This window comes from Erpetoichthys calabaricus, chromosome 11 (genome assembly GCF_900747795.2).
Source record: "Erpetoichthys calabaricus chromosome 11, fErpCal1.3, whole genome shotgun sequence".
In the NCBI taxonomy this organism is placed as follows: Eukaryota; Metazoa; Chordata; class Cladistia; order Polypteriformes; family Polypteridae; genus Erpetoichthys; species Erpetoichthys calabaricus.
The window spans coordinates 71,430,073-71,440,422 of record NC_041404.2 but is presented as its reverse complement, the minus strand read 5'-3'; the positions used below and the strand labels follow the sequence as shown (position 1 = coordinate 71,440,422).

At 34.9% G+C, this 10,350-nt stretch overlaps 1 protein-coding gene across 2 annotated transcripts; it reads right to left on the bottom strand.

Annotated features, from left to right (window-relative positions):
- Window positions 1-463: 463 nt before the first annotated feature.
- uxt (ubiquitously-expressed, prefoldin-like chaperone) lies at window positions 464-10,303 on the bottom strand. Of its 2 annotated transcripts, XM_051933520.1 has the most exons (6): window positions 9,776-10,287; window positions 9,406-9,487; window positions 7,555-7,622; window positions 4,951-5,058; window positions 4,143-4,206; window positions 464-1,248 (listed from the first exon to the last, which is right to left on the bottom strand). In XM_051933520.1, exons 1-6 carry the CDS (start codon window positions 9,856-9,858, stop codon window positions 1,186-1,188), a joined length of 468 nt encoding a protein of 155 aa, XP_051789480.1. In that variant the 5' UTR covers window positions 9,859-10,287; the 3' UTR covers window positions 464-1,185. The 2 variants fall into 2 exon arrangements, with proteins under 2 accessions (XP_051789480.1, XP_051789481.1); XM_051933521.1 differs by lacking the exon at window positions 4,143-4,206 and having other exon boundaries at window positions 9,776-10,303.
- Window positions 10,304-10,350: the final 47 nt, after the last annotated feature.

Below are 10,350 nucleotides of genomic sequence, written 5' to 3'. Positions count from 1 at the left end.
AGTCCATCACAAGCTGAACTCACAAATGCACAAACAGGCCAATTTAGCATCACCAATTCACCAAACATGCAAATCTTGACGACTGTAGGAGGAAACTAGAGCACCTATAGGAAACTACACAGACATGGGGAAAACATGCAAACTCCATACAGGAACGGCCCATAATGTGAACCCCGTTCTTACTGTGAGGCAGCAACACGAACACTGCACCACCATGCTTCCCACAACATTTTTTGGTTTATTGCGAGTCAAAACTAACTATTAGGCTTAATTAGAATTATAATTCACAGAAATTTTAAATAGAAGTTCAGGATATTCCTGCTACTTCAAGAATATCCACACATCTAAAATGTCCTGCCTTACCCAAAATTTCATATAATGTTCTTCACTTCAAATTTGCTCTATAAAATGTTTTTACTAATCTATGAAATAAAATGTTAAAAATAATTAAGGAAATCAAAAGGCTATTAAAAGTTTATTCCAACATAAAAACCTATACACTTTATATTTACAGGTTATAATACACAGCAATTTTGTAACATACTGTTCTTGGTTTTTACTGCAACCTTCAACACCAATGCAAATCTATTTTTTTTTTAAATATTTAATAAGTGAATACGTTCTTTTGTAGAGGTGGTATCTGCCATATAACACAATTTCTGAAGTGGAATTAATTTCATTGACTAACTTCAAAAGAGACTTTGTAATATAAGAATGAAAAACAAACACAATAAGATTAAAGACAAAAAGCAAGTATTACACAGAGAGTGTCCCTCCTTCGGTTATATCCCCAGGAGTTGGAACTTCGTCTGCTGCACCTGATATTAATTGTAAAAATCAGAATCATGCAGATAGTTATACATTTTATATGCCCAAATCATACTTCCTTAAACTGTGAACAAAGCATCATTTTGTGTCTATGCTTAAAATTAGCACCAGAGTCATTTTTTAAGATATAATTTTGATTATTAGTCAAAAAAGTATCGTAAGACACTGCAATCCTTAAAACCAACAATGTAAACAAATGTGGAATTATGTCTAACTCTTAACCAGACCATGAGAAAAGGTTTTATTCAAGCCCTGGAGACAGCTGTAGATGGGGAATAAATGGCATCATCAGGCTTCTGAAAAGAACTGTGTATTTAACAGAATACAGCATAGTTCTTCCAAACAGGCCATCATGTTCTAGAAAACATCTGGGGTCCAGTTGTTAGGAGGATCTTGTAAACCTTGTATCTCCCGTAATCCCTGTTATAGATTGATAAAGCAAAACATTTAAACAAGGTATCAAATTAAATTGCATGATGACATTTTAATGTCATAATAAAAGCCTATAAAAGACACAGTTGGGAAAAAAAGCAAAAAGACCGCTAAAGGTAATTTATCTGGAAAGAAAAAAAAAAATTGCCCACTTTTTTTATTTTATGCACAAGTGTGATATTGATTATGATGGCAAGCTTAATTTATTAAAATAATGGCTAAGTGAACAAACCCAACCAGATGTATGTATCCATTTATTTTTAAAACTCACTATTAACTAGTTCAATTATTGTTCATTATGATGTTACTTATCTAGGTCAGATTAATTTTTTTTATTAATTGCTAATTAGTGTTGACTGGTGAAAAAAATGAGCAAAGCATTTTTCGCTATGTATAAATATGCTGCATTTTTGTCTGTGACCTTGTTTGCCAAATATTCTCCTGTAAATTCTCTATGCGGTCAGCTTAGATGAAAATTACACTCAGTGCCGGATGATGCTTTGCTAGGCCAGCATGACATCACAGAGCTGTAGCAGCCAAATGCAGAGTTTTCACGCATACTACAAAAGTTGAGAAACACTGCCAGATTTAAATCACACATGCATTAAAAATAATGCAAGTTTTTGTTTTTCTTTTTCTCCTTTATTTAATGGGTACTTTAGCCGGCCATAATGAGAATATTAGGAGTAATGCCACCAGCTCCAACACTGATCCCTGTGCAGCAAAGCACCAGATGGCGAATTATGCATACAAAAATAGCCACGTGTCCTGCTATAATCCCAACAGAAGCCTTAAAAGGAGCAACACACGCGCCCCATCCCAGAGAAAACACAGGACACACTGAACTAAAAGGTTTATTACTATTTACAAAGCATTTCTTTCTTTTTGATGAAGGGGTCTGCACAGATCAATCAGAAACAAAACATATGTCCTACCTGTACCCGGAGCCGTGTCACACAATGAAAAAAGCCAGTCCCATGCTGCCTCTTTGTGGAACAACCAATGTGTACTCCAAGTGAGGAACTCTGTGAGCTCACTTATCTGCATTTTGTTTACTTATTGCTGGTTTGTAGCTGTCTGTGGTATTCCTTTCATCTACTCTTTTGTTGTTTGAGGTACAGTGGCACAGTGGTTCTGCTGTCTTACAGCTCAGATTATACATCTGGGCACCATAATCAATCCAACATAGCTGGCAGACTTTTTCCAAGACCTCAGAGACACTTAGACCACTGAACCATTATAATCCACTACAAACTAGCTCTGTTCCTCCTTCTCATGGACTTCAATGCATTTGAGTTTGGTGAAGTTTGCGAACATTTCTACAATTTCGCTGAACTCATGGCAAAGTGAACTCTGAGGTTCACTCATCACTATAGCGGATCTGTTTTTCAGTTTTCCTGAAGAGCATAATACTACAGTATTTAAACTATTGCACATGAAACACTCCCAATGAATGTAAACATGTTTATAATATTAACCAGCCTTTTATGAGCCATTAATATTAAAATTCTGAGTAATTCTAGCAAGAGTTAATCAGGAGAATACACACCATTGTCCCAAATCTTCTCAATAGAATACCAGCATCACTGATTGTGATTCAGTATACCCATAGACTGTTATAAACCACTTCCAAGCTGGAAGACATTGATGGTTTTCCTACCAAATCACACAGTCTGCTTTACACCATTCCCTTAATTTTAAATTTAGGAATATCTAGGCCATTCCTCTAAAGATTTCTAATGTAGTAATTCACTGTGGTGACACAGTTTCTGAAGACTGACAGATTTGACCAATGTTGGTCCTAAATGTTTAAGAAAATATTTAACGCAATTTCTTTTGCTAGCCTTGCTGAACAAAGGGCACAATCAAATGTACTACATATCTGGCACTTTATTTTGCATGCCCAAGATTTTTTGGATCACCAGATGTATGTGTTTTAAGTCACTCAGAGCTCCTTCAATACCTGAGCACATTCAATTTCAAAAGTACCCAAATATTCAGAAAATGGAAAAAGGAGAAATTTTTGCAGAAATATAAAGCAAATATTTTTCTTTTGCTCCCTTCAGACTATCACTATTTTTTAACTTGTACTATATGCATTTGGAATAATGTGTGTTAGTGCCAATGCCTCACAACAAGGAGGCCAAGGTTCAAGTCCCAGGTGCTTCATGCATGAAATTTGAATGGTCTCCCAGTGTCCAGGTGGGTTTCTTCTGGGTGCTACGATTTCCTCTCTCAGTCCAAAGCCATACAGGTTACATTAGATTGACGATGCTAAATTTGTCTCTGGTATCTATGTGTGTGCGCTTACCCCACAACTAGCTGACACACCCTATCCAGGATTTTTTTCTTGCCTTGAGACTGATGCTTGGTAGGTTAGGCTCTGGCATCTCCACAACCTTGCTCTGCATAAGTGCATTTAGAAAATGAATGGATGGGATTATGTTTATAATTGGTTTGGTGTCATATTCATATTTGTAACATTTTAACCTTTATTTGATTTGGATAGTTAAGTCCTGAACCATTTAATCACAACCTTTATACAGGATCAATCTACACTCTAAAAGCCTACATTTACCAATAAATGATTTACATTTATACTTGCATATAAGCTGAAACGACTTGATATGAATCACATTTATACTTAAATATTCACTGCAACCAATTATTGTGGGTTACATTTAATTTGTTTTGCACAGAAGGTACAGTTAAGCAACATTTCACCTTCTACTGAACAAATCATTTATTTATGACAAAATATTTTCCCACTATACTAAGAATTTAGAAGTACATAGTAATTAAGTAATATTAATTTTAAGGATAATTACAATAACTTAATAAATTACATATGTTAAACCCCTCGTTTGAATCTCATTACTTACCTCTAAAAACAAACGAATATTGGCTTTGATTTTTGCAGAATCTTTTGTGAGCATTTCACTGTATCTAAGAAATATACCAAAACTTCAATTAAGATTTAATTTTCAAAGGCCCTTAACATCATATTGACATACTGTACTACTTTCAATAAACAACCCCAAGTTAAAACTAAATATCAAAAGCTAGTGCATATCTTAAAAGAAGGAGACTGTAAATTTCACAACAGCCATGAAAATGAAAAATACAGGGATACAGATTTACATGTGGTATACGGCAAACTAGCTTGGTTTAGTTCTACAGTACTTAGTATGTGCTTTACAGATCTAGTTTCCTGGAATTCCATAGCAAACATCTGCCTGTATGGAATTAGTGAATTTCCACTTATCTGCATGGCATTCCACCCTCACCCCAAACCCACGTAGCTTTGTACAATGAAATGGACTGATGGCAATTCTGGTTTGCTCCCTACTTTGTGCCCAATGTTGCTGGGATAATAGCAGAAGTTTGACCTTAAAAGAATACAAAAAAAATCACAAATCCACTTGTAGGCAAACTAGTACGTTTGGCAGTCTAAAAAGAACTTGTATGTAACCTTGAGAGTTCAGAAAAATTGTGTCACAAATGTTAATTAAGCTATCTAGTACACAATATATAGAGTTACTTAGATATAATTGTTTATTATTTTGCCTTAAAATTAAATTTTAAGAAAGGGATACACAATTCCTGTGCCTCCTAAATAAATAATAGGATAACATTTTGATGAAATAACTACATTTTAATATTCAGCCTCAATTCATTAGTTTCACTTACTCTGTCAGTTGCTTGGTTTTCTTTTCAATAAAACTCAGTGCTTCTGAAAGTGTGAATTCAACAAAGAAACCATAGCCAATTGCCACAAAAATCTTTGAAGTGTCTGGCCTATGTGGTATAAAGAAAGTAAATTATTGCAGTTTCACAAACTTCATAAATCATCAGAAAAGCCAACAAAGGGTTTTATTTTAATCATTGCTTAAGAGACCTTGATTGCCCTACGTGCTGACAAAGAAGCTGAACTGAAGAAAAAAGATGTAGTTATGAAGGCTTTGCAAATTATAAAACGTTGCATCTAAAAATGAAAATGCGTTGAAAACGTTATGTAAATTATATGCCCTTAACCCTTTTTATACAGGATATACAATTGCTGCAATCTGCCAATACATACTATACATGCAAGTGTATATCTGAGCTTGTGGTTTATTGTTAATTTTAAAGGTTTACTGCATAGCGGGGATTTCTCATTTAATTTATTTCCATTAATGTGATGCTAGTGATTCATTCTAAATATGTATGACTGACTTCTCTCTGTACTTTAGTACAAATTATCTGTTTGCCCATTCCTCACATGGTCTAACTCACTCAGTCACTTTATAAAAAAATATTTAGTTTCCATTTATTTCTAAATTTATTCTTTAAGGTTTGACATTTGAATTCTTATAAGTAAAACTTTTTTTTTTATAATACAAGCACAGGTACCACCAAGAAGAAGTAGGCTAACCCAAGGCTGAGGTATATCCAGTAGTGTTCCTCACAAAGAGTTTAGTAGCAGTAGTACTATTAACATTATTATTCCCAAAATACACTAATTGGGAAATTCTGGACACTGTACTGTTTTCAGATCTATCTAATAGGGTTTTCTTCCTATTATATATACATTAACCATATTCACAGTTACAAGGTTTAATAACTTATGGTTTCAGGGTCCTTACTGCCTCAACACACTGTGCGACTGAACTCAAACTCGACATTAACCAGTTAACGCCAGGACTCTCCCACGATTACTCTCATCAGATTCACAAAATTCTCTCTTTACTTCAATACTATCTGAAAGCAGGCCAGTAGTATAAGAACATGTACTATGATGGGACCAAGCAATGCCAATATCTTCTTTGTATAGGTAGAAGAGCATTTCTTTCTGTCTACCTAGGCATTGTTCTGATCTATATAAAATACTTTGACTATTGCATCGGTGTTGCCTCCTGTTCCCAAAACCAGCTTAAAAAAATTTGTTGTCTACTTTACCAGTTTGACATCTGTCACATTCACAGTTGATGCAACCACAACAACTCTGCCATTTCTTGTGTTCCATCTCTAAATTTTCAAGACTTAAAACCTCCATTTACTACTTGACAACTAACTCACAAAGCTACCTTCCCTATAGGTCCATTCACTCACAGAATAGAAAACAAAATCTACATTTTTATAGTGTGTCTGCAGCTGGGGGTAAATGTATTTCCTTAAACCCGTGGTCATAACCAGTTTGGAAAAAATATACTGCAGATGTCTCACGAATGTGGATTAAAGAACTACCTTACACAGGAGGTAATAAAGTTGGAGAAACGAAGAATCAAAGTAAAAACTAATCTGTAAAGATTTTAAAATAAAAACATGCTATACAATGCTAGTTATTTTTATGCTCTTTTAAATAAAACTCTTGTGAGACTGTTTTGCTTTAGACTTCAACACATATTTTAACTTTAGGATTTTTGAAGTGTAAAAAATATGAACTAAAATCACCTATAGGCCATTCATAACCAACATCCAACAATAGTACAAGAAATTAAATTTTTAACATTGGGTTTGAAACTGGTGTCTATGAAAGCTACCTTCACCAGCACAAGCCTGTTTGAATTCCATTTTAAAATACATATGTAAAATGCAATTAAAAGATGTATTTTATGTACTATTATGTACAACTAATATATCTAATTACATATTGTTATCACTTATTTTTGGGGATGACTTCTTACTAAAATATTTAACAAACAAAAAGATGATTTGACTCTGAGAAATGGCCTTTCACAAAAAATTCTCTAATACAATTAAACTAAATTGCTGAATGTACATTAATGTTGACCATGCATACATTCTGTAATTGGTTTCCTTTTGCAGGTGCATGATAGCACATCTCTAAGTTCATCATATTATTATTATATACATTTAAAGTAAGCTTTTTAGTAGATCTAGTAATTTAAAGAAGGAAAAAAAAAAAAAAACATACCACACATGCACACATACCCCTCCGGCTTTTACACAAGCAGCACATAAAAGGATGTGTATTTAAAGTTACCCTAGTCAAATGAACATCACATAAAAGGGCATTTTTGAACTTAAATGCACCCTTATGGAAGCTTATTCTCTCAATAATGAAAATAACTCAAATCAAAGACGCTCAGCTTAATTTGTATGCTTCTCCCTCTCAAATGGTGAGAAAACATCTAATCCAACCTGCAAACTGGCCAGACGTGACCTCATATAGTTGTGGGTGAATATTTATACCAAAATAGGCATGGCTTTTGTAGTTCTCACATGCGGTGTGCTGTGTAACCCTAGCTTTCACAGGATAATGAAAAGGTTTAACTGTAAAGTTGTACTTACACATGAGCCTGAACGTAAAAATTACAGCCAAGGTCCACATCAGTTTTAATTTCTTTACTCTCAGACTCCTAAAGACATTAATAAGCAAATTTAATTAATTTTGCAGAAAGACAATTTTTTACTCTTTAGAGGTTTAAATTTTCTCTCTACTTACAAAGAAATGTGTTACAATACATTCATTTACAATGCTTAGTATAATTATATAAAAAAAATAATAAAATCCAGTAGTCTAGGACCATTTTAAAACATAACTTTGTTCCATTTCAAAATGTTTTTTCTGGAACACTCAGTTAATAATCAGCAACTTAGACTTTATTTTTACATGCAATAGTCACATAACCAAAAACAAAACAATCAGTTCATCTATAGCCTATGTATTACTATGCAGCATTATTACAACAGTATATCACTGTATCCACTCAAGGGAAAAAAAGCAAATGAAGTAGAAATTTTATTAATATACATGGATTATTAAGAGCTACAATGTATGTCTCGATTTAGGTTCATGTGAAAAGCACCAACTCCATCATCTGCCTGTACGAAACAACTCGTTTCCCAGTGGACGATTTTTTTAAAATTTTTTTTACTTGGCAATCTTTCTTGTCAAGGAACCTTGTTGTGGCAGTTCAATTTTTATTTATATATCTCACATTGTACAAAATTTATGAAATTTCAAAACTTTCAGTTGAACAGCATTAGTAAAATTTTCAAACAGGTCTATCTTAAAATGAGAATTATGGGACTTCAATTACAGATTAGTTTACTCTTTCGAATTTACCTTAACACTAAAATCCCTGAAGCCTACGAAAAGACTCATAATCCCGGGCCACCTTAAATTCCCTTGCACCTCCTCATCAGCGTCTTTTGTTTTGCAAATGTGTCGATTAGCACCAGCAGCAGGCAGTCTGCTATCCCATCCCCCTACTGACTGTTTCGTCGTACACAAAGTTCTTCCAGCTCGAGTCTGTTTATTTGGGCGAGAGATGCCTTGAATTGTATAGGGTGAATAATATATTGTTATTTGGAACGCATACATTTCATGTGTGTTCCGTGTCTGCAATGATCTGTGTAAATGTAGGATGACAGAAAATGCGAGGGAAGAAATGTTGAACACATAACTTGAACAGAAAGTTTTGTTGTGTTCTACTAATAATTGGCCAAATGCCGATGTGAAGTGTATAAAGGCATAAAGCGAAAGATGGCACCATTTAGATGCAGCAAGAGGTTGCGCATCATCCTGCCAGTTAATCTGCCACACGCATGTCATTCAACGAAACAGCAGGGCTTACAGAGCTCGCCAAGATATCCACTTCTGTACTTTTGTGAAAAACAACTGTCTTAAACCTGCTTAATCCATTCCATAGTTGTGGCTGTGGCCTATTCTGGCAACACATGTCAAGACAGGAAACAGGTCTGGACTGAGCTCCACTGCATCAAAGGACCCTCTAAAGCACACACCCACACAGGGTTTGTGGAACTGCCAACCAAATTGATGCACTTTGGGGGTCGTTGGACAAAGGTTAACTGGAGAAAGAGCAAATGAAGCAAAAAAAAAAAAAAAAAATCTGAACGTTTCGGCCATCCCTCTTAGTACATGTCCCATCCAGTTCTGTTGCCTTCTTCTCAGGGATTCCCAACATGCTCCTTTCTTCACTAGACCTTTCCAGCAGTTAATCATTTTTCCATCCAACTTAATACTATGAGAACGTATGTTCAACGAATGTTGAAATTTCATCAATAGAACCCCTCTGGACATTACAAAAATATTACACCATTCCCATAACTTCAAACTACCAAACATGGTTTCATTAAAAGTTAAAAAAAAAAAAAACTGCTTCGAATTCTCCTTACCTGAAGGCTCTGGATGACGTTCTTAAGCTGCAGATACTGAGAGATTTTTTCATATACCTCATCCCTTTGCTCCAGCAGCTTTCTGATTCAGAAGAAAATTAATAAGAATTAATAACATTCTCTTAACGAAAACTTGGAGCAACCGGTGTAACGTTTAAAATTCACCTTACTCTTTTTTCCAGAAGGTGTTGCAGTTTTTAGGATTACTTTAGCCACGACTGCACATTCTTCTTCCTGAACGGCTTTATTTATGTATAAATTCTGCACAATGAGCCATTCGTCATTAATAATATATATCATATGTTACAGCCCTAAAATTGCAAACATTTTTTTAGAATCACTTAAAATGGCTAAATGCCTTCCCACTTACTTTAGGTCTCTCTTGAGGACTTCATTCACGAAGGCCTCATACTGCAAGACCTTCTTCTCCACTTCATCTGTCCCTGGCTTCATGACGTGTTCTATGTAATTTACAGTATCAGAGTTAACGTAAGGTTCGTATAGGAAAGGACACTGGAACGCTAATTTAACGGATTAAAACGTCACATGGGTATTGTAACATTTCCATACCTCCCCGTTTAACTATTGCATCTAAAACACTTTTAACGCAAGCACTGACACGCGTCTTTCCTAGTTCAGGATTTATCTGCTTGTTTACATACAGTGTATCGCCATTAGTGCAGCGTCTCGGAACCAAAGTTCAAAGGTTAATGGCCATATTATTTTTCTGAAAACTGCAATCAAGATATACTACTGTTTCACAACAAAACTGAATACATTTATGAAAATTAATTTAAATGTAAAAACAGTAAAGGCTGTCACAAGCACACGTGACAGGTAAAAGTTCAGACGCATGCGTGTCACAGCACACCGGAAACTCCGTTTCTCAAGTACCTCTACGCACTTGGGTGGCCTTTAAAAAAGGCTGCTTGCTGCTTGAGGGTT

Bases quoted from the DNA above. Each gene is read 5' to 3' on its own strand.
- uxt (XM_051933520.1), bottom strand. From the start codon at position 9,858: ATGAAGCCAGGGACAGATGAAGTGGAGAAGAAGGTCTTGCAGTATGAG. The intron at 5,059-7,554 runs GTAAGTACAACT...TATACCACATAG, and splicing joins TTTTACGTTCAGGCTCATGT to GCCAGACACTTCAAAGATTT. The intron at 4,207-4,950 runs GTAAGTGAAACT...TATATTTCTTAG, and splicing joins AAAACCAAGCAACTGACAGA to ATACAGTGAAATGCTCACAA.